This window comes from Trichosurus vulpecula, chromosome 5 (genome assembly GCF_011100635.1).
Source record: "Trichosurus vulpecula isolate mTriVul1 chromosome 5, mTriVul1.pri, whole genome shotgun sequence".
NCBI classification, from domain to species: Eukaryota; Metazoa; Chordata; class Mammalia; order Diprotodontia; family Phalangeridae; genus Trichosurus; species Trichosurus vulpecula.
In genome coordinates, this window is record NC_050577.1 from 145,940,191 (window position 1) to 145,965,808 (window position 25,618).

The following is a 25,618-nucleotide window of genomic DNA, read 5'->3' on the forward strand; positions in this document are numbered from 1 at the left end:
TTAATGATACTTATGAATTATATAAAGTAACTCAAGTTAATCAGAATTTTAAATTGGTCATGTCATTATTCTGCTTCCTAATCATTATGGATAGATTCAATTGAATTCAGCAAACAATTAGTATGTGCTGTGTGCCTACCTAGTAGTACCTGCTACACATTAAAAATCACAGGGCCTGGCACAAAGAAGGTGCTTAATAAATGTTTATTGAATTGAATTAAATGTATAAGACATTGTTCTAGGAGTTGGGAATACAGAGATTAAAAATTTCAATCTCAAGGAGATAACATTCTCCCAGTATAAACTGGAGTTCATTATACAAATTAAATATTTTATTTCCTTATGCTAGTTTATAACAGCTAGTATTTATATAGCCCTTTGAGGCTTGTAAAGTGCTTTACAAATATTATCTCATTTAGTAAATGTGGAAGCTTTAAAAAGATTCTTCAGGGTTCTGAAGTAACATTACTGGTTGATTAAAAACAGTGTTAGAGATGGAGAAAGATTGATCCTAAGCACTTTGAAGGACTTTTGAAGGACATTTTGAAAGATGCATATATTTGTAGCTTTGATGACAAAATTTTATGAATTGAATGTATACATCTAATATCCTGATATTTGTGCAGGTAGCCTGTGATTTGCTTCGGAGAATAATACGTATCTTGTATCTCAGTAAAAGACTCCAAGGACAGCTGCAGGGAGGAAGTAGAGAGATAACAAAAGCTGCTCAGAGTCTCAATGAACTTGGTAAGTCCTTTTCTTCCACTAAGTCTAAACACATTGAATAATTTTCTTGGTTGTTTAGTTTATTGTCAATTTCTAGTAACATGTATTAAAAATTAATAAGTTGGTTATAAACTCTGCCTTTCTGATGACAGATAAGGGGATGTGTGATTTAGGGATAAGAGGAATTGTTCAGGAAGAGACTTCATATTGAGATTTTGTTATTTGCCTGGGTGATCTTGGACAAATTGTTTAACCCTTTTTGACCTTGGTTTCTGCCTCTGTAAAATGTGAGAGTTAGATTAGCTGATTTCTCAGGTTTCTTCCACTTCTAAATCTTGTGATCCTATAATGTATTTATGATATAAGACTTCAAGTTGCTTAGCCTTCAGATTGATAAAATGGCATGATGTTAATGTTTTATAATAAGGCATTAACTATCCAAACCCCAATTAGACAGAGTTCTATGTTATTTAAATTGGAAGTAGTTGTGGCAATGGAGACTTAGAAAAAGGATTTCAGTGGTATAGTGAATATACTGCTGCACTTGTATGATTAACACTGGTAGATCTTACCTGGTTCCTGGGTGGTTGTGAGGGACAAATGAATTCATATATGTAAATCATTTTCCAAACTTCAAGAGCTATATAGATGTAAAATCTTTATTATTAAATGAAAGTTCTCTTCTACATGGGGTCAGATTGAAATTACTAGGACAGGTCACTATACGGTCCCACTACATACGTCCTTAATAATAAGTAAGCGAATACTTGTTAAGTTCATTAAAACAATTATTCTTTAATATTTAATGCTTCATATTTAATATTTATATTGCACAGGTAAATAAAATAATTTCTTTTTTCGTAGTTCAACAAAATTATCAGGGTATAAGCTTGACTTCTGTATACTCCCTGAAAGCATCTGTAGTACTCCAGAAGAGAAAGGGCAATGCATATGATATATTTCTCATCATATATCTTTGTGATTTTGATTGTCTCTACGAGGTCTCTATTTTAAAAGCTGTTTGTTCAGGTAGCTTGGGAATTATGAGTATTTGATATAGAAACATCTATTAAAATACTGTTTTTAAGTTTTTATGGATCAGTGTTATATCTGAGACATTGTAGGCAACAATTCAGCCTGTGATAATGTTCCACTTTCGTTTTAGTTTATTGCTTAGTTTTCAAGGATATTTTGAGGCCTGTACTTTTGGCATGGGGATTTGAATGTTGGTCTAGGAAAGATAACAAGCTTCTGATGAATTATTCTAACCACTCAGTTAGGTCTTTACTGGTATTTGGTAGGTACAAAAATTCTGCAGTTTCCAGTAATGTGTTAAATAATTTCTACCAATGTCTTGCATAATCTAGATAGATTATTAAGTATAGGATGCTTAAAGATGTGGCTTTAACTTTGCCCTGAATGACCATCATAAACTACTCCTTTCCACAAACAAATCTGAGCCATTTGTCCTCTATGACTTTGTTTATATAGTACTGGCTAAGTTCATATGTACATTGCTCATGGAGGGTCATTTGATTCCATTCTTGTATCCTAGCTGTTTCATAGATGCCATCCAGACATAAGTCATTTTAGGTACATTACACAAAATCAGTGGCATTGATATGTTCTCACTTTTTACTATTGCTTGGTGGAATGATGTCTGCATGTACCAAAAGTGTTTCTGTGGGGTTTTGACTTATTTTTCATATGTTGTGAAAATGTTTTATCAGTCCTCTACCTCTGGAGTACTAATCTTTCTATAGTTGACTTAGGCTGATGGTGGGCTCTGTATTTTACTAATATTGTATATGGGTTTTTGCTAAAAGATTTCTGAAATCTGTTATGGCTCAATTTATAGTTCTAAAACTGTATATTTTCACTGGTCTTAAATGTACTCTTCCCATTAAGCTTTGATTTCAGTATGCCTTTAAGTTTCTTAATACATTTAGCTACAACTTTCTCCATACATTTAGCTACAGCTTTCTCCTTGATAGACTTATGCTCTCTGCGTCTTGCCTGGAGAAGACCAAGGTATTTAAAAGTATTACTTTCATTTATTGATTAAGTTTGATTTACAGATTTAAGCTTGAAGCCTTGAGTTCCCATCTTCCCTTGGCATATATTAAAAATTTTATATTTAATGAGTCCAAGGGACACTTTGATATAATAGAAAGATTTCACTAGATGAAGAAGCTATTTAATGTTCTTTTTAGTGGATAACTATAATATGAGTTGGTGTACATCAAATATTTAAAATTTTTTTTATCCCTCTTCAACTTGGAAGCCCTATTCATATTTTGGAGAAATTGTAATGAATTTAAGGCTAGGCAAAATGATAACAATTTTTACACTGCTTTCTTTAAAAATGCCATGATTTTATATCAATTCTTAACATTTTTTATTGGTGGCATGTCTACATGGATAGTTTATTATATAGGCATCAAATACTTTAGGGTTATCACACTTCTTGGATCTGTTAGATCTGTTTGCAAGCTATGAATGTGGACAAGTCAACAGCTTGAGATAATCATTAAAGGTAGTGTAAATGTAATGGCACTTTTGGACAGCTTGTTTAGTAATTACTTTCTCAATAATAAGTCGATCTTTATACCTCTGGGACTTGTTGGCACACTTTTCTTGCTCAGATAATATATTATTTTCTGGTATTTATACATAAATACACACAACACTCATACATACATACACACATACATATATACTCTGTGTGTGTATGTGTATTTGTGATACAAGCTGTGAATGCTTTGCATAAAGCATATAAACAGAAATTGGCCTATATTTGGAGGAGTGATTTGTGACTAGTCATGGTATGATTGATGTAATGGTCAGTGCCATCCTCATTGAAACTTTTCTAGTAAGTGTGGTATTTCTGATTTGTTTTGGTTTATCTTGTCCATTTGTGTTATCAAAACATGAAAACTCGTTCCTCTGTCCTCTACCTCAAGGTGATTATCGAGACAGTTTTTTGGGGCTGGCTTGTAATCCTGAGCTATCCCATTTTCTTTGATGCTTTAGAACAGTTGTGTCCTTTTCAGGGTGCTATCCCAGCCACTGGTATTGACAGAATTCCATTCCATTCGGATTTCAGGGTTTATGGAAGGTTTTCCCAGTTATCATAATCGTCTCTGGACACACAAAGCCCCATACTGTGTATCTCCATGTCTGCCATTCCCCTACTTTGCTGTTGTCCTTACTCATGGCATGGACGAGGGGTTATACTTTCAGGGGTTTGCCATTGTTATTATTGGGTAGATTAATATTGATAACTTTTTACAGATTTTTTTTCTTTGATTTTTAAGGCAGAGCTGCCAAACATGGGGCCCAAAAGCAGCATTGCAGGCCTACAACACTCCTGAGTGCTTCTGATCCAGATTAGAATGTAATTGCAAAATATTTAACAAAGTAAATAAAAATACCATAGAACATAGATAATATTAACATGTAGTGTGGTTTTCTAAGTCTTGATATACAGTTTAGTGGCCAGGTTTTCATCTCAATTTGACATCACTGATCTAAGGAATCAACATTAATAAATGATTCCTCATTTATTAATAATTATTTGTTTTTGTTATTGAATGGAGTTTCAATTTGTACCCGATTCTAGTTATTTTGGACAATCTGCATTTACTTGTTTCTTCAAGAACCTATTTAAACTAATGATTTTTTGTATTTTTTGGAATATGTTGTTTTTGAAGTTGCCTTTAAAAATGAGTAATGCCTGAGTGTTGTTTTCACAGTAGGTGCTAAAGATAACAGTGCAAAAATCTGAGAATCAGCTGTTATTTTTGCTCACTTATATTTTAATCTTAAGTTCCAAAAATACTGTGAGAATATAATTATTAAAAACTGATCAAAATTACTCTAAAGTTTATTGTGTATTTTCTCTTTAATGTCTCTTCAGTAAGAAATTTGCTAGATCATGATTATAGTTTCTCTCAGAATCAACAGATGCTGTGATATAATTGGTAGTCTTTTTTTAAAGCAAACATGACTATCAATCACAATATTCTGAGTTAATGCAGTGTGGAGTAAAATCCCATTATCCTCCAGCATGGTGTTAGCATTATCAAGTGCCTTTATAAATAATAAAATACTTAATAATTATTGAGTTTATATTGAGATTATATGTTAATGAACCATATTAACATGATTTTTAAAAGTTTTTCAGATTATACACTGTTTTGTGTTTGCAAAGGCATCATTCACTACCGCATTTCAGTTTTTGCAGTTTCCAGCACAGTGATTAATAAGACAGTCTGTGAAGGATATGAGAAAAAACTGCAAGCTTATAATTGGGGAGTGAACATACACACACAGCATACACACAACACATAGACACATACACAGTCTAATCATTCTAGGTAGGTAACATCTATGCTAACCTTACTGGCACTTCAGATTTATTAACAATGTTACTTACTGACCCATTTCTGACAAGGCATCCTTCCTTTCCCCGTTTGTGGTGTTCTCTGAGAGCCATGCAAAAGTGGATTGGGATGCTTTATCAGAGAGTGAGTTCCCCTTCACTAGAGGACTTGAAAAGGAGGCTGCATAACCATTTGCAGTAGGACCAACGTCCTAATCCCTCCCCCCATGAAAGATAGGCCAGTTTTTCCTTAAAAGGTATTGAGACTTGGTTGGCTCAAAGGACTAAAAGCTCCACCTGCTAACATCACTTCCTGATTGACTGAGTTAAGAACAAGCAGTCTGGAAGAGGAACTCTCAGATATATCACTGACGAATCACAATGGGTAACTCAGGCCAGGGAGCTTTGCTCGGCTGAACCCGCTCCAGCTGTCCTCAACGCCTATCTTTGTTGAATTTCCTTCTCCTGCTATGACTAAGTAAATCTCCTTTTGTTAACTGTTGAATGTCCTCTGGGTGTTTTATTTTTGTTCTAATATTGAACTTAAACTACCAGGAGACTGGCCCAAGTCAGGTCCAGACTAGAATAACATTTGTTGGGGATGTGAAGATGGTGTTTCTCATCAGATACAGTTGGAATAGCTGGCCTCTGAGGTCCCTTACTCTCTGGTTCTGAGAACTCATTTTAGGTCAAACATGTTCATTGCATAGATAAATAATAATTTATGGAACATAGGCTACGTGACAAGATTACATACGTAGCATAGATAACTATTTAAATTGTCACGTGGAGTTATGGTATTTTTACACTGAAGTTTGGGGCTAGATGAAAATTTGAGTTCTTGTTGTCAAGTTGCTGTCCTGAGTAGTACAGGATAATGGGCCTCCCTCTTTCCATTTAACCATCTATTATTTTTAATTAGTATTCATGTTGAGTTACTATTTCATGACTAGAACCACTAAGCTATGCTATAAAAGGATCCAGTCCAGGCCTCAGGTTTCTCCTCAGAATGTTATAATGAGCCAGGGGAGTTTTTTTTTTTTATCAAATTGTTGTCAGAAAAAATAAAATTAAGGAAATTAAAAAACCTGAAAATAACCTCATTGTTATTCAGTCTCAGTCCAGGGTTATCTACTGTGTATGGCATTTGTCTATGATAAATTGATGAGCTGTTGTGATACATTTATGTTACGGAGTAGGGGAAAGGAAATGCTGATTTGACTACATGGCAGTGGTAGCAATTGTTGATTTTCTTTCTGGGGCATATTCAGACCAGTGGACTTTCCCCTTCCCTCCCTTTGTGTATGGGTCATCTTATCTCTGTATTTGTCCTGTCAACTTGTGGTAAATATAGTCTCTTTTTTCCTTCAGAAGTGGCTGTGACACAAAATCAGGCTGCAGTGGAACCAAAGGATCTGCCTGATGAGGTTGTTTTATAGCTATGAAAGATTTGAATTAAAGCGAACATTGTTATTGTTTAGCAGAATCAGCCAGTTAACTGGACAGAATGCTCTGAGCCCTGGAGGGCCCACCATGAGTTGTAAAAAGTCTAGGTTTTTTTCTTCCTCCTAGGTCTAAAGATAAACTTCACAGGGCAAGGGAGTGGGTCAGGAGAGCAGAGAAGCAGAGAGCAGGATTAATTATCCAGTTGCATTAGAATGAAATAGGAAAGATGTGAGAGTGGAAGCAAACTGAGACAAACTTAAAAAAATAAGCTTCCAGGGTATATCTTAGACTTAGTACACATTCAGCTCCATCACCTATACTTTTTACATTTCTGGTACTGTATGACAATATTGATTGCATTGTGGAATCATCATTTCCCACTTGGCTCACCTCCTAGATTTCATGATCTCCAGAAATTCATCATTCTGCAAGATGAAATCAAATATGGAGAGAAAAAAAGAAATTTACATGATAACATTATTATATATTTAAAAGGAATAGCAGGTTGTACATAATAGATTTGCAGTTTCATGTACGATCATCTTTTTTTCCACCTATTGTTACGTAACTGTTTCCACCTATCTGTTCCACAAATACTTGTTTTATTTCTTAAGTGCAGAATAAAATAGACAAAATTATTAAAAAAGATGAAATCAGCCCTGAGACTCATACCTCTTCAGCAGTCCATAGCCCTGGGGTACCTCCCTCCCTCCCTCAGTTTGGAGGTCTTCCCAGCCCTCTGTCTGAGGAGGGCAACCAGGGAACTCACCTCATCGTTTTGCACCCTCTGACCTCTTGAATTTCATAATCTCCAAAAAATCATCTTTCAGCAAGATAAAATCAACTCTGAAACTCAGACATCCTGAGATGATTTCCCTTCTTGTCTTTCATTATGCATCTGAGCTGGGTACCCAATCTTCCCCACCCTCCTTCAGTGTCTTATTTATGTGTTGTCTTCCTCTGTCACAGTGTAAGTTCCTTGAGAACAAGGACTTACTTTCTTCGTATCTCCAATACTTAGCACAGTGCCTGACTCATAGTAAATTTTTAACGAATATTTATTGATTGACTGAAATAACAAATTTGTAGTTACCAAGTCTGCATTAGAGTCCTGTTTTTTTCACCTTGGATTGATCACTTAGTCTTTGAGCCTCAGTTCCCCATTTGTGACATGGAAATAATAATGCTTTTACTACCTGCTGTGAATGGGGTTATTTTGTGAAAAGAATTTTATAAACTTTAAATCTATAAATTTTATAGTTTATATTATATAATAATCAAATAATTATATTATGACATATAATCATATCATAATTCTTATATAATAATCATATTATTTATATATAAATTTATAAACTTTAAATTTAAAATTATTGTTTTAAGAATAAATTTGAGCAACCAAGTCATTCTAACTATTATAAATACCCAAATTAACCTCAAAGATCCTCTGAAGGAAGATGCTGTTTGAACTCAGAAAGGAATGTTGCTGTGGTGTGGGAAATGATGAGCTGGTTGATTTAGAAAAACATGGAAAGACTTTGACCTATGAAGGAAGATGCTCTCCACCCTCAGAGAAACAGACGATGGGAGGAAATGTCCACAGTACAGTCTTACATATATGTGTGTGAGTGTGTGTGTGTGTATATGTCTGTTTATTGATATCAAAGTATGTGTGTGTGTGTGTATATATTATATATATACATATTATACATAATCTTATGGTCTGCTGTGTACATGGCAATTTTTTTTCCTTTTCTCATTTTGTATTTCAGTGCAAAATTTAATAAAATTACAAAAACCAAACAAAAAACCCTTTAAATTACTACAGAAATATGATCTGTTAAAAGGAAAATGTTAAATGTTGGAGAGGATATGAACTGGTCCAACCATTCTGGAGAGCAATTTGAAACTATGCCCAAAGGACTATAAAGCTATGCATACCGTTTGATCCAGTAATACTACTACTAGGGTCTATATCCCAAAGAGATTTTTAAAAAGAGATAAAAAGACCTATTTGTGCAAAAATTTTTATAGCAGCTCTTTTTGTAGAGGCTAAGAATTGGAAATTGAAGGGATGTCCATCGTTTGGGGAATGGCCAAACAAGTTGTTGCATATGGTTGTGATGGAATACTATTGTGTTATGAAAAATGATGAGTTAGATGCTCTCAGAAAAACTTGGAAAGACTTACATGAACTAATAAAAGTGAAGTGATCAGAACCAGGAAAGTATTTTACATGGTAACCATGAAGAACTTAGGTATTCTCAGCAACATAATGATCCAAGACAATTCTGAAGGCCTTATAATGAAAAATGCTGTCCATTTCCAGAGAAAGAATTGATGGCATCTGAATAGAGACCAAAACATGATCTTTCCCTCCCTTCTTTCCTTTCTTCCTTCTTTCCTTCCTTTTACTTTTGTCTTCTTGCACAAAACGATTAATATGGAAATGTTTTACATGATTGCACACATATAACCTATATCAGATTGTTTACTGTCTAAGAGAGGGAGAGAGGAATAGATTTTGGAACTCAAACCTTAAAACAAAGAATGTTAAAATTTGTTTTTATATGTAATTTGGGAAAAAATAAAATATTATTTTTAAAAATAGGATTTGTTTGTTGTAATGGTGATCCTGAGGTTTTGTAAGATCCTTAGCCATGAAAGGATATATTACATTTACTTAATAAAGAAGGAATGTGTACAAAACCATTTTACAAAGATTTTTCATTAGTACAAAGATCAAAATAATTTTTACTAAAAAATTTAGAGCAATCTGTTTAATCAAGACTTTTTATTGTATATGCAAATCCTAATTTATAAATTAGATAAACTGTCATTATTTGCTTAATAAAATAGTTGCTTTATAAAAGATTCTTTTGTAGAATTGCTTTCACTAGGGAGCTGCCCCAGTGCATTTTGAACATTAATTGTTCACAAAACCACAAAATTTAGGAACATCTATTTTCTAAAATGAGCTTCAACTGTAGTTGTTAATAGAAATTTCAGTAGTCAAACTGAAATATAAAGCCTTTGCCATGGGAAATGATTACAGTGTTGTGTGTAAAAATAACTGTGTTAGAACAAGCTTTTGTTTTATAATTTTCTTTTATATTTTCATTTTATAACCTTTTGTAAAAATTTCCCCTTTTGGCTGATACTTTCTGTATTGTAATTAGCTTTAGCCCAAAATTCTTTTATTTGTGTGCACTTTTAAAAGGACAGTATCTGTTTTGGGTTTACGTGGAAATGGGAAAGATGCTTCTATTAACCTTTACTGAAATATGACTGTCAGTAACACTAATATGAGTAGGATAGACACATACTTTGATTTTTTTCACATTTTATGCCATGCTAATTGAATGTCCTTCATTTAATGCTGATCATTTTAGTGCCTTATTTTTACTTTTCTTATCAAATTTTTCTGGGTGATGGTTTAAAGATCCTTACCTACTTTTATAAGGAAAGTGTATGATAATAAAAATTCAACACCAAATGTTAGGTTGTAATGGAAGATACTTCCTTCATTGTAGAAAAAAGAAATGCTAATTTTAATGGTTTATGTTTTTCTCTTCCCAGAGCTTTATGATATTGTTGCTAAGCTGCAGCACTTTGAAGCTGTGGAACATGAGGAAATAATCTTAAAACAAAGCCAAATTCATCTTTGTGTCATTTTGTAAGGGGTAGGAGGGAAAATTCAAGTTTGTTTCATTTTGGCTTGTTTTTGTAAAGCAGTAAAGATACTGAGGCACTCTATGCTAAGTGTCCAGAAGTTGGTAATTTTCTGGAAAAAAAAATATTTCCAGAACTAAGATTTCTTACAGCTTCTGGAAATTCAGGAAGGAAATATGTATTGTCATGGCTTTAGCTTCCTTTTTAATAGTAAATGTCTGTTGAATTGAATTAAATTCCTGAAATTCTGGAAAATTGAATTAAAGTCTTATATTAAATTAAATTAAATATAAGAAAAATATAAGTATGTTTTTGTGGCCATCAGGCATCATAGCTTGGTGCCTCCTGTGGAGGTTTCAAGGGAGCTGCTGCTTCAGGCTGCCTGTGTCACTGTGGGCAAGTCACTCCTTAACACCCCAAATCATTCTTTAAGAGTTGATACTGCGAAATAGTCCCAGCATATACCAAGTTGCTAGAGAGAGTTTCTTTTCTGTTGTAATCTGTACTGATAAAATCACTGGTTCAGACCCACAACATTCCCAACACACCCTCTCCCCCCAATTTGGCACTGATCACTTTTGTTCTATTGCTGTATACCCTCAGGAATCCATGGACTACACAATTCATTCAACATGCATTTATTAAGCACCTACTATGTGCCAGACACTGAGATAGAAAGACAAAAGAATAATGATCCTTATACTCCTTGCATTCTTTGGGATGTACTTATACACATGTACATATAAAATTAAATATAGCATATGTACAAAGTAATTTATGGGGGGAAGGCACTAGCAGTTGTGTGGTGCTAAGAGCTGTAGACTTAAGAGTCAGGAAGACCTGAATTCAGATCTTACCTTATATCCTAGATTTGTGATCCTAGGCAAGTCACTTTCAGCCTCAGTTTCCTCAACTGTAAAATGGGGATAATAGCACCTACCTCACAGGGTAGTTGTGAGGATCCAATGAGACTATGTGGAGTGCATTACAAACCTTAAAGTATTCTATAAATGCTATTATTGATCATTATTATTGTTATTTTTGACTGAGGAGATCAGGAAAGGGTTCCTGTAGTAAGTAGCATTTCAGGTGAGCTTTGAAAGAAGCTAGGGATGGGGGCGGAGCCAAGATGGCAGCTGGAAAGCAGGGACTTGGCTGCTCTCCCCCAGGACCCTCCAAATACCTATAAAAATGGTTCTGAACAAATTCTAGAACTGCAGAACCCACGGAATAGCGGAGCCCAGGACAGCCTGGATGGTCGCTGGGTAGGGTCTATCACACAGAGCTGGGAATGGAGCAGAGCCCAGCATGGGCCGCCAGGACCAACCAGACCAGGAGCTGGGCGGAACAGGCCATAGCGCCCTGAATCATTGAGCTGTGGCAGTTATCAGACTTCTCAACCCACAAACACCAAAGACAACAGAGAAGGTTAGTGGGAAAAACTGCGGGGACAGAGGGAAGGGAGTTCGCAGTTCAGACACTGCCCCCGGAGGCAGCAGATGTGATGCAGCTCTGAGGCTGCTTACAGAGCTACAGCTGCAGTTGCTTCTGGCTCCAGGCCCACCTGGTGGGAGGAATTAAGTGGTGGATCAGAGCAGGAGTGCAGAGCCTGCTTACATCTCAGTTGTGGCCTGGGTTGGTGGTTCTTGGGGGAGGAGGAGTGCTGGTGTGGCAGAGCTGGCTGTATAGAAATAGCTCTGAAATCAATGGTGTGTCCCCTCAAGCTTGGAACTAAGTACTCTATACTCTACAAGCAGTCATACACTGACGAAAAACTCAAGGGCCAATTAGTTGGCTGGGAACATGGCCAGGAAGCAAAAATGGACTCAAATTCAGACTCAGACTTTGGAATCTTTCTTTGGTGACAAAGAAGACCAAAACATATAGCCAGAAGAAGTCAACAAAGTCGAAGAGCCTACATCAAAAGCCTCCCAGAAAAAACATGAAGTGGTCTCAGGCCATGGAAGAGCTCAAAAAGGATTTGGAAAAGCAAGTTAGAGAAGTAGAGAAAAATTGGGAAGAGAAATGAGAGTGATGCAAGAAAACCATGAACAAACTAGTCAATGACTTACTAAAGGAGACCCAAAAAATACTGAAGAAAAAATGCCTTAAAAAATAGACAAACTCAAATGGCAAAAGAGCTCCAAAAAGCCAGTGAGGAGAAGAATGCCTTGAAAGGCAGAATTAGACAAATGGAAAAGGAGGTCCAAAAGACCACTGAAAAAAATGATACCTTAAAAATTAGATTGGAGCAAGTGAAGCTAGTGACTTTATGAGAAATCAAGAGATTATAAAACAGAACCAAAGGAATGAAAAAATGGAAGACAATGTGAAATATCTCATTGGAAAAACCACTGACCTGGAAAATAGATCCAGGAGAGAGAATTTAAAAATTGTTGGACTACCTGAAAGCCATGATCAAAAAAAGAGCCTAGATATCATCTTTCAAGATGCCATGGTATTCTAGAGCCAGAGGGTAAAATAGCAATTGAAAGAATCCACCGATCACCTCCTGAAAAAGATCCACGAAAGAAAACTCCTGGGAATTTTGTTGCCAAATTCCAGAGCTCCCAGATCAAGAAGAAAATACTGCAAGCAGCCAGAAAGAAACAATTTGAATATGGTGGAAACATAATCAGAATAATACAAGATCTAGCAGCTTCTACATTAAGGGATCTAAGGACTTGGAATATGATATTTCCAGGTCAATGGAGCTAGGGTTAAAACCAAGAATTACCCACCCAGCAAAACTGAGTATAATGCTCCAAGGCAAAATGTGGATTTTCAACAAAATAGAGGACTTTCAAGCTTTCTCAGTGAAAAGACCAGAGCTGAATAGAAAATTTGACTTTCAAACACAAGAATCAAGAGAAGCATGAAAAGGTAAACAAGAAAGAGAAACCATAAGGGACTTACTAAAGTTGAACTGTTTTGTTTACATTCCTGCATGGAAAGATGATGTGTATAATTCATGAGACACACTAATGCACTATTGGTGAAGTTGTATACTGATTCAGCCATTCAAGCAATTTGGACTATACCCAAAGGGCTATAAAACCATGCATACCCTGTGACCAAGCAATATCACTACTAAGTCTGTACCCCAAAGAGATAAAAAAAAAACAAAGAAGGAAAAAGACCAATATGTACAAATCTTTTGGTGGCAAAGATTTGGAAGTTGAGGGGATATCCATCAACTGCGGAATGGCTGGACAAGTTATTGTATATGATTGTGATGGAATACTACTGTGCTATGAGAAATGATGAGCTAGATGTTCTCAGAAAAACCTGGAAAGATTTACACGAACTGATGCAAAATAAAATGAACAGAACCAAGAGAACACTGTATATAGTAACAGCAGTAGTATATGACAAAGAATTGTGAATGACTTAGCCATTCTCAGCAATACAATGATCCAAGATGATTCTGAGGGACTTATGATGAAAACTGCTGTCTATCTCCCAAGAAAGAACTGGTGGAGTCTGAATGCAGCTTTTGAAACATACTTTTTCTTCACCTTATTTTTCTTGGGTTTGTTTGTATTTTCTCTCACAACATGACTAATGTGTTTTGCATGACTGCACATGTATAACCTGTATCAAAATGCTTGCCTTCTCATTGAGAGGTGGGGAGAGAGGAAGGAAAGGAAGGAGAGAATTTGGAACACATCAAAAATTTTAAATGCATGTTAAAAAAATTTATATCTAATTGGGAAAAATAAAATATTAAATTTGAAAAAGAATGTTAAAAATTATCTTTACATGTAACTGAGGGGAATTTTTTATAATAAATTTATTTTTTATTTTTAGTTTACAACACTCAGTTCCACAAGCTTTTGGGTTCCAAAATTTCTCTCCCTTCCTCTCCTCCTCCCTCCCCGCCATGACGGCATGTAATCCAATGTAGGTTCTACATATACCTTCACATTGAAATTATTTACATAGTCTAGTTGTAAAGAAGAATTATAACCAATGGAATGAATCATGAGAAAGGAGAAATGAAACCAAAAAAGAAAGAAAAAAAAGGAGAGCAAAAAGTTTGCCTCCATCTGCTTTCATATTCCATAATTCCTTTTCTGGATATGCATAGCTTCTCTCATGAGTCCTTTGGAGCTGTCTTTGAACTTTGCACTGATGAGTCAAGTCTATCAAAGTTAGTCCTTACAGATACCATGTGTCTGTGATGGTGTATAATGATCTCCTAGTTCTGCTCCCCTCACTCAGCATCAGTTCACATAGGTCATTCCAGGTTATAATGAAGTCTGTCTGCTCTTCATTTCTTATAGTACAATAGTAGGGAAAAATTTTTTTTACAGCAGCGTGTTAGGCAGAATGCCTGTCTGAGATTTCTTTCCACAACTTATTTGTGGTGTACTCTTAAAGAGGTAGTATGATATGGTAAAAACAACATTGGCTCTGAAGTCAGAGAACCTGGACCTGGATTTGTATCCTATTTTTGCTTACTACCTGTATGACCTTGAGCAAGTCACAAGCTTCTTGGGTTTCTTCTTCCCAGTTTTATACTCTCAACCACTTCAACATCATCTGTCACTTTATCTTCCTTTGTTTAAGCCTCTACTAAAAAAAATGACCCCACTCTTTACAAATACCAGGACCTCTACCTGTATCTTTGATCCCATTCATTATTTTTATCTCTTGTGCGTTTGTCCTTTAATCATCCATTAGTTCCTCTGAATTTTCAGTCTCTCCCTATTCACTGAGAACTTCTCTATAATTCACAAACATGGCCAGATCTCTATCCTAAAAAAAAACCAAAAAGCAAAAAAACTTCACTTGATCCTACCATTTCCTAGTTATCATATCATCTTTTTCCTTCCTTTCACAGCCAAAATCCTAGAAAAAGTTAGTAAATTCCTTGCCTCTATTTTCTCACCTCTCACTCACTTATAAGCTCCATGAAATCTGATTCAGAAACTTATCACTTAATGGAAACTTTTTCCAAGGTCAGCAATAACCAATGAAATATCAAATCCAATGGCCTTTTCTTAGTCCTTATCATCCCCCCAGGGCCTACCCAAGGAGACCTAAATCAATTTGAGATTAAGATACCAGGTGTTCCCAGAAGCCTTGGGCCCTGAAAGCCCTGGGTCAGCTGAAATCTAGACATCATCCTCTATCTTTACTGTTGTATCAATTAAGGTGGGACTCTCTTACTATTTTAAAATAATTAAGTTGGGCATCTTTGATTGAGTCTCACTAGGTGTTAAACCCCAGGCCCAAACCCCTATCTACTAGGTGCTAAGCCTATGTGGGTTTGAAGCCCTCAGGGCCAATGAAGGGAGGTGCTAACTCCAGAGCAAATACTAAGAACTTAAGTTCTGGTGGCTCAGATGACATTTGATGATCGCTAAAGAGTGCATAAAAAGGGAAGACAGAGCTATTTGCTTAGGGCTCTCAATCTTGGTGGCCGTGCTGATGTGGAGACTCTGGGCAGCTATAGTTAACAGTCCTCCAGCTTGCCCAGATGTTCAGACTTGGTTAAACTCTGGTAACTATGAATTGGGATTTGAATCAGACAAGGTCTGTCTGTTGATGTTTGCAGTTTGTTTGTATTTGCTCTGAAGTTCAGGGTGCTGACTTTTTCCCCTGAACTAAGTGAATAATATTTGTATGCTGGATTAAAGTAAGCTTGTTAACCCCTTAGCGTTGCTTTCCTTAGTAAAGCAGATCAAAAGAACCTGGGCTTGCAGTGTTCTGTGAGCTGGTTGTTGTTGATTTTACATCCCCACAGCAGCTGTTAGCCAGACTGTTGAAACACTCCAGTGCATTCCCTGGGTTCTCTGTGTCTATCTGGCCACAAACCTCTAGGGGTTGTCTTTCCTCCTAGGTCTTCCCAAGGAGCCCTGTGTTAGTCTAGAATTCAGTCTTCACTCCAGTGCCTTCTCAACTGCTCTACAGTCTCTAAAGAGCCTCACTGGGCCAGGTGCACTTCCTGTGGCTACCTCCCTACTCATGACTAGGCTAGACTCCCTCCATACCATACTTTCACCTGTTCCTGCCACCTGTAAAGTAGGCCAATAGGGCCTAGGGGAACAGCTACCACAAATCAGTCGCTAAAACTTGTCCATTCTACCTACTGCCAAAAGACAATTTTCCAATTCCATTTTTTCCGTACCCAACCACTAAAAAAGTTAAGACCCTCCTTACCTTTTGCCTGTTCTATTCCAATTGACTCCTTACTGGCCTCCCTGACTCCAATCTCTCTCCTCTCTGATTCATCCTCCAGAGTCCTGTCAAATTGATAATCCTAAAGCACAGAGTTGACCTGATCACTCCCCTAATTCAGCAAACTCCAGTGGTTCACTCTTTCCTAGGCTAGAAAATAAAATTCTGTTTATTTTTCAAAGTCCTTCACAATCTGGTGCCAGCCTCCCATTCCAGGCCTGTAGCATATTCATTTTTACCATGCTCCCAGTGTTTCAGCCAAACTGAGCTCCTTGCTATTCTCCATTGAAAACATTCCATCTGCTGTCTTTGGGCTGCTGCACAATCTCTACCCTCCCTGGAGGGTTTTCCTTCCTCACCTGTATCTCACAGAATCCCTAGCTTCTTTCTTTTTTTAAAATTTTTTAATTATTATTTATTTAATATTTTTAGTTTTCAGCATTGATTTTCACAAGAGTTTGAATTACAAGTTTTCTCCCCATTTCGACCCTCCCTCCCACCCCAAGATGGCATATATTCTGATTGCCCTGTTTCCCAGTCAGCCCTTCTGTCACCCCACTCCTCCCCATCCCCTGTTCCCTTATTATCTTGTAGGGCAATATAGATTTCTATGCTACATTGCCTGTATATCTTATTTCCTACTTGCATGCAAAAACTTTTTTTTTTGAACATCTGCTTTTAAAACTTTGAGTTCCAAATTCTCTCCGCTCTTTGCTCCCCACCCACACTCCCTAAGAAAGCAAGCAATTCAACATAGGCCGCATGCGTATCATTATGCAAAACCCTTCCACAATGCTCATGTTGTGAAAGACTAACTATATTTTGCTCCTTCCTATCCTATCCCCCTTTATTCAATTTTCTCCCTTGACCCTGTCCCTTTTCAAAAGTGTTTGCTTTTGATTACCTCCTCCCCCTATCTACCCTCCCTTCTCATCATCCCCCCTTTTTATCTCCTTCTTCCTTCTTTCCTGTGGGGTAAGACACCCAGTTGAGTGTGTATGTTATTCCCTCCTCAGGTCCAATCCAGTGAGAGCAAGATTTACTCTTTCCCCATCACCTGCCCCCTCTTCCCTTCCAATGAACTGCTTTTTCTTGCCACTTTTGTGCAAGATAATTTACCCCATTCTTTGTCTCCCTTTCTCCCTCTCTCAATATATTCCTCTCTCATCCCTTAATTTGATATTTTATTTTTTTAGATATCATCCCTTCATATTCAACTCATCTGTGCCCTCTGTCTATATATATATATTTATATGTATGTATATATGTATATTTCCTTCAGCTACTCTAATATGTGTCTCAACTGCCCTCCATCCCCTCCAACATTTGTCATTTCCCTTTTCTGTCATGTTAGCCAATCTGCTAGGTGTAGGGTGGTAGCTCAGTGTTGTTTTCATTTGCATTTCTCTAATCAATGATGATTTAGAGCATTTTTTTCACTTGATTATAGATAGCTTTGTTTACTTCGTCTAAAAACTGTTCATATCCTTTGACCATTTATCAATTAAGGAATGGCTCTTATTTCTATAAATTTGACTCAGTTCTCTATATATTTGAGAAATGAGGTATTTATCAGAGAAACTTGCTGTAAAATTTTTTCAGTTATTACTATGTATCCTGTTTTTCCCTTGTTTTTCCTATTCTTTCTCCCTTTACCCTGTTCATTCTCAAAAGTGTTTTGCTTCTGATTTTTACCTCCTCCAATCTGCCCTCCCTTCTGTTGGCCTCCACCCCCTTTATTATCCCCCTTTCCTCCTATTTTCCTGCAGTATACGGTAGATTTATATATCCAACAGTGTATATGTTATTCCCTCTTTGAGCCAATTCCAATGAGAGTAAGGGTCATGTGCTATCCCCCTTCCCTCATCTTCCCCTCCACTGTAAAAGCTCTTTTGCAACTCTTTTATGTCAGAAAATTTACCCCATTCTACTTACCCTTTTCCCCTTCTTCCAGTGCATTCCTCTTACCCCTTAATTTTATTTTTTTAGATAACTACCCCATCATATTCAATTTACATCTGTCCCCTCTGTCTGTGTGTATACCTTCTAACTGCCCCAATAATGAGAAAGTTTTTAGGAGTTACAAGAATCATTTTCCCATGTAGTAATATAAACAGTTTAACATCATTGAATCCCTTATGGTTTGTCTTTTCTGTTTACCTTTTTATGCTTCTCTTGAGTCTTGTATTTGAAAATCATATTTTCTCTTCAACTCTGATCTTTTCATCAAGAATGCTTGAAAGTCCTCTATTTCATTGAATATCTATTTTTTCCCCTGAAGGATTATACTCAGTTTTGCTGGGTAGATGATTCTTGGTTGTAATCCTAGTTCTTCTGCCTTCCAGAATATTCCATTCTAAGCCCTCCAGTCCTTTAATATAGAAGTTGCTGAATGTTTTATCCTGTCCCAGGCTCCACAATATTTGAATTGTTTCTTCCCAACTGCTTGCAGTATTTTCTCCTTGACCTGGAGGCTTTGGAATTTGCGTATAATATTCCTGAGACTTTTCATTTTGGGATTTCTTTCAGGAGATGAATCCATAGAATCTTTCAATTTCTATTTTACCATCTTGTTATAGAATATCAGGGCAATTTTCCTTGATAATTTCTTGAAAGATCAGGTCTATCCTCTTTTTTTGATTATGGCTTTCAGGTAGTCCAATAATTCTTAAATTATCTCTCCTGGATCTACTTTCCAGGTCACTAGTTTTTCCAATGAGATAATCCACTTTTTCTTTTTTATTTATTTTTTTGATATTATTTTATTGTTTCTTGATGTTTCATAAAGTCATTAGCTTCCACTTGCCAGTTCTAATTTTTAAGCAATTATTTTCTTCAGTGAGCTTTTGTACCCTCCATTTGGCCAATTCTACTTTTTTTTTTTAAGTATATGGTTCTGCTGCTTTAAAATTTGTTTTGAGACACTATTTAAAGTTGTTTGGGGCAGAACTCAGGGAAGTTCTCTGCCTTTTGTCTACCATTTTGGCTCTGTCTTCTAACATGCTGCTTTTGGGGTGCAAAAATTTAGGCCAGATGCATTTTGTTTCTGTCTCTCTAGCTCCTAGCATAGTGTTAGTAGGTGTTTAATAACTTTTTTTATTGTTGATTCACTTTCTGATCATAGGATCGCAGGATAATAATAATAGCTAGTGTTTATATGACACTTTAATGTTTTCAAAGGGCTTTACATATTTTACCTGTAGACCCAAAATGTGTTTTTCCTACCCCCAGCAGGAGCAAGGACTTCCCTTACTGCTTTTTACTCCCTTGGTGGGGAAAAAAGCCATGTATCCCACGTCCCTCTCATTACCACAGTGGAAGAAAGGGACCGTGTTACCTCTGAAGCCTCAACTCTCTTTGTCGTTTTCTCTACCTAGGTCATTTTGTATCTTACTGAATGGTGATTGAGAGATTGAAAATTTTAGTCTGTGGGTCTTATAGCTCTTAACTACCATGGGAATTGGAGATATCCCTGTCACCAGAGCCTTTTACTCTGTGTGATATCACCTATAGTAGCAGTCTTCCTATTTACTTTTGTTTTATATTCCTGGAATAGCTTTTGAAGGGATAGACAACAGGTATAATTTGATTTCTCTTTTAAAACAATATATATAATATGCTATATGCCACAGAGTAGGTGGCAATGCCTTAACTGTATATATGTTATGAAGGCCATTAGAACCTCTTCCATCCTTATCAAGGGGAGTGCTAACCTTGTTTCCTTTCACACATCACATCACACACACACACACACACACACACACACGCACACACACGCACACACACGCACATTTCTTTCTTTCTTTCTCAATACCTTAAACCCAGTTCACTCTGAAGCTCATAGATTATATCACAATAGGTCCCTGCCCAAGCTCCACTTAATGGCTGTATTTTGGGCCCTCCTGCCTTAGAGTGAATGTCCTTGGTAACTGTTTTTCTTTGGAACAGCAACCCTGAGGGTCTTCCCCTCACCGCTTGACTTTTTTTTCTTTTTCTTTTTTTCTAATTAAAGGAGCCATGTCTTGACTCACTTCTTAAAGAGGCCTAGTCACTGAATGGGTGTTACCTCACTCTAAGTGAGTACATCAGAAGGCCTTAGCCTAAAAGGGGCAGGGTCTCCCCATGCATCCTGGGCCATCTCCAGTTGTCCTGGTGAATATCAGGCCATGGACCCAGGTGGCTCTGGAGGAGAAAGTGAGGCTGGTGACCTTGCACAGCCCTCCCTCACTCAAATCAAAGTCAACTGCAAGTCATGTCATCATTTACCTGACGAAGAACAAACACAACACAATATAATGCGTGTTGATATTTCTGTCACCCTAATTCTCAACTTTTATATAAATAACCAGAAATATGGCATTTAATCAGCTATATGCTACTTTTTGTTATATAGTTTTTTTTTTTTACTGTAAAGTCTATCAGCCAATTATATAAAACAGTACCATGACCAATCATATCGAATATATTTACTGAAGGGTTTTTACTGCTTTGTGATTCTACCCACATTTCTACTGAAGTGAATCAAAAGGTGAAGGAAAAAACAGAATACCAAAACATTGGCCTTCTTACTATTCCTGGCTCTGTGTTGATACAGTTGAAATAAATATGACCTTTTCATCATGTAAACTCTCTTGGCAGATGACTTACTTTACTGGGAATAGAACAGCTAATTTCTGAAGTACTATCTAAGACTTGTGGAGTCAGCAAATCATACTACAGCTGTTGTGCTGAATATACTCTGTCTCTTTGGAAGGACATTATTGAAGAAGGAAGTGCAAATAATATCACTTTTATAACTTTTTGTTGGCTGGTAGTGGATATTTATTTTTTAATTAAGGAACTCTGTTAGGATATTCCATGGGAACCTACCTAGTAATATTCTTCTGGAATCATGGCTAATGATAAACCTGTTCTCTTTTATTCACTTAAAAAAACACAGCAAGTGAAAAGCTATAAGTCAGACTATATTAAAGAGTCTTAACAGGAACAAAATTTAGAATGAGGGAGTTGAATAGGACTCTTTATAGTGATCTGATTGACTTCTTACAACTACTATTATGGAATTAGTCAAATTTAGTTAAGATAAAAAAACTTCACTTTTTCTTTGGGTAATTGTGAATTTTTATTTACTTAAAGGACAAATGGGCAGCATTTATTTTAGAATAGCTAAAACAATATAAATCTTCAACTTATAAGTGAGCAGCATTCTAAAATTATTTCTAAATTAATTGTTTGGAAATTGAATTTTAAAAATTAATGTTGTAATGATGATTAAGTTCTGGGTTCATCTCAGAAAATCCATTGAACCTGTAATGTGTCAGAAATATTTGTTGTTGTTCAGTCATTCAGTTGTGTTTGAATCTCTGTGATCCCTTCGATCATAGAATGTCAAGCCTTTCTATCCTCGACTATCCCTCAAAATATGTACAACTTTATATTTGTCATTTCTGTAACACTATCCATCTCATCCTCTGCCAACCCCTTTTCCTTCAATCTTTCCTAGCATCAGGGTCTTTTCCAACGAGTCCTGTCTTTTCATTATGTGGCTAAAGTAATTAAATTTCAGCTTCAGTATTTGACCTTCCAGTGACAAGCTTGAATTAATTTAATTATTTACTGATAGGATCTCCTTGCTGTCCATGGAACTCTCCAAATTCTTCTTTGGCACCACAATTCAAAAGCACTGATTCAGTGGTGCTCAGCTTTCCTCAGTCTAACTCTTATTACCATACACGGCTACTGGAAAAATCCTAGCTTTGACTATATGGACCTTTGTCAGTAAGGTGTTGTCCCTTTAGTATGCTGTCCAGATTTGCCATAGTTTTTCCTTTCTAGGTGCAAGCATCTTTTAATTTCATAGCATATAAAATCTGATATTGTTTCTATTTCTTCTCTCTCTATTTGCCAGGAAGTTAAGGACCAGTTGCCAAGATCTTAGTTTTTTGATGTTAAGCATCAAGCCAGCTTTTACACTTTCTTCTTTCATCCTTGTCAAGAGGCTTCTTAATTCCTCTTCACTTTTCTGCCATCACAGTGATATCATCTACATATCTGAGACTGTTGCTATTTCTACTGCCAACTTTAATTCTGGCTTTTGATTTGTCCAGCCTGACATTTCCCACGATATACTCTTGCATATAAGTTAAATAAATAAGGTGACAAGGTACAGCCTTGTATTCCTTTTCCAATTTTTAACCAATCATATGTTGCACGTCTGGTTCTAACTGTTACTTCTTGACCCACATCAGGTTCCTTTGAGACAAATAAGATGATCTGGTACTCCCATTCTTGGAGAACTTGCTGCATTTTGTTGTGATTCACACAGTCAAAGGCTTTAGTGTAGTCAGTGAAGCAGAAATGGATGTTTTTCTGGAACTCTTGCTTTCTCCATTATCCAGTGAATGTTGGCAATTTAATGTCTAGTTCCTCTGCCTTTTTGAAAACCAGCCTGCCCTTCTGGTAATTCTCAGTTCACATATTGCTGAAGTTTAACTTGCAGAATCTTAAGCATAACCTTGCAGGCATGTGAAATAAGCACAGTTGTTCAATAATTTGAATATTCTTTGGCATTGCCCTTCTTTTGGATTGGGATGTAAACTTATTTTTTCCAGTCCAATGGCCATTGTTGAGTTTTCCAAATTTGCTGGCATATTGAGTGCAACATTTAAACAGCATCATCTTTTAGGAATTTAAATAGCTCAGCTAGAATTCCATCCACTAGTCTCATTGTTAGCAGCTCTTCTGAAGGCCCACATGACTTCATTTTTCAGGATGTATAGTTCTAGATCAGTAACCACACCATTGTAGTTATTGGTGATGTTAAGATCTTTCTTGTTTATTCTTCTTTTCTTTATTCTTGCCACCTCTTCTTAATGTTTTCTGTTTCTGTCAAGTCCCTACCATTTGTGTCTTTTATCATGCCCATTTTTGCATGAAACATTCCCTTGATATCTTTAGTGTTCTTGAATAGATCTCTTATTTTTCCTATTCTGTTGTTTTCTTCTATTTCTTTGTATTTCTTATTTAAGAAAACCTCTCTCCTTGCTATTCTCTAGAATTCTGCATTCAGTTGGGCATATCTTTACATTTCTCTTTTCTCTTTCACTTTTCTTCTTAACCTCAGCTATTTGTGAAGCCTCATCAGACAGCCATTTTGCCTTCTTGCTCTTCTTTTTCTTTGGGATGGTTTTTGTTGCTCTTGTACAACATTGTGAACCTCTGTCCGGAATTCTTCACGGGTACTTTATTTGCCAGATCTAATTCCTTAAACTTGTTTATCACTTCCACTTCATATTCACAAGAGATGTTATTTAGGTCATACCTGTATGGTCTGATAATTTTCCCTACTTTCTTCAACTTAAGTCTGAATTTTGTAATAAGAAGCTCATGATCCGAGCCATAGTTAGCTCCAGATCTTGTTTTAACTGACTGTGTAACCTTTGGTTGCAAAGTATATAATCATTCTGATTTCTAGATTGAACATCTGGTGATGTCAGTTGTAGACTGTCCTTTTGGGTTGTTGTAAAAGAATGCTTGCTATGACCAGCAAGTTATCTTGACAAAACTCTATTAGCTTCTGCCCTCCTTCATTTTGTATTCTAAGGCCAAACTTGCCAATATTGCAATTATCTTTTGATTTTCTTCTTTAGCATTCCAATCCCCTGTGATGAATGTAACATCTTTTTTTTTTTGGCTGTTATTTCTAGAAAATATTGTAGATGCTCTTAGCACTGATCAACTTGGGCCTCTTCAGCATTAGTGGTTGGAGCATAGACTTGTATTACTGTGATGTTGATGGTTTGCCTCAGATTCAAGCTGATATCATTCTGTCATTATTCGAATTACATCCCAGTACTGCTTTTCTTACCCTATTATTAGCTATGAAGGCTACTCCATTTCTTCTACTCCAATCCCTTCTTAGGGATTCTTGCCCACAGTAGTATATATAATGGATTATAAGAAATATGTATGAACATATAAACATAAAATATAATATATAATAAAAATAAATATAAATATAAGAGAAGTATAGTGGGGTACTATTAAGGAAAGTAAAGATAACTCATAATTAATTAGTGTTTAAAGATTCACAAAACTTCCTCTCCAACAACCCCGCAAAATAGGTGGTATAAGTATTATCCCCACTTTACGATGAGAAAATGGAGGCTCATATTACTTGCCAGTTGTTGTTAGGGGTAGGCCTAATAATGCCAGCATCCTGTGAGTCCAGGCTTGATATTCAGACAAAATGAGGCACTCACAAATCATTGAACAATTAACAGAAGGAGGCTTATTTTGCCCCAGAACAGCAAAGGTACGCAAAAAGGATACTGTAACATTCAACTTCTCTAGATGAGGCCTGTCTTCCCCCTGTATTGAATTGGGAGATGGGGCTGGGTTAGATGGAGGGAGTCTGGTTAGCAAGGCAAGTATGGTGACTCAAGTGCCCTTCAGACATTTAGCAAGGGGAAGAAGAACCAAATTAACATGGATGGGACTTTTCATGCCCTTAGGTAGGAATCTGTATCAGGGGAGGCAGGGACCATTCAGGTTCCAGGGACTGATTTGTTGTTTTTTAGGGTAACGGAGCCCTCGGGGCAAGGACTTGGACCCAAGTCCTTTGACCAAGTGCAATATTCTTTCTACTATACCATATTGCCTAACTACTGTGTGTAACAGTCTTTCTATGGAATCATATGCTAAGTTCCTGCTTGAAAAATGACCTATCAAAGCTGAGGAGCCCAAGGATGGAGTACAGGGTAATACTGAAGAGGCATTGGTCTGAATGGCTAAAGCAGGCAGGAGAAGGATGTGGAGACCTCCCTCTGACAAGATAAGTCGAAAGCTGACCTAGATCGATAAAGACTTTCAGCCATTGTCAATTCCAGAATACTTCCTGGAGGAGTCTACTACATTCACTATCTTTCTCTTCTTTTGGGAATTTTAAGGTTACATCTGCTTTTCTTTCCCCTACTAGTGTGTCATTTCTGCCCAGATTTTCTATCCTTTTTGGCCCACTAAATTCAACATAAAGTAATATCACACATAGATCTTTTGAAGTTTTCCTTTTCCTTTTTTGAACTTCTAAATAAAGGAGAAGCAAGGAATGAAAAGTAACTCCTTTCTTTCATCTAACTCCAGCTCACTCTACCCCCCACCCCCACATTTTTTTCGCCATCTAGAGTAATCACCATTCAGGTCTGA

At 36.5% G+C, this 25,618-nt stretch overlaps 1 protein-coding gene and 1 non-coding gene across 2 annotated transcripts in view; one reads left to right on the top strand and one right to left on the bottom strand.

The window, feature by feature from the left end:
• The window catches only part of COG5 (component of oligomeric golgi complex 5), a 368,496-nt gene that overhangs the window by 57,843 nt on the left and 285,035 nt on the right, over positions 1-25,618 (top strand). The window contains exon 6 of the mRNA XM_036761810.1: positions 627-747. Coding sequence (XP_036617705.1) covers positions 627-747 — 121 coding nt within the window. The remainder of the gene's footprint in view (positions 1-626; positions 748-25,618) is intronic.
• On the bottom strand, positions 20,022-20,149 carry LOC118852490. The gene has a single exon (XR_005010566.1). It is a non-coding gene; the product is annotated as a U6atac minor spliceosomal RNA (small nuclear RNA).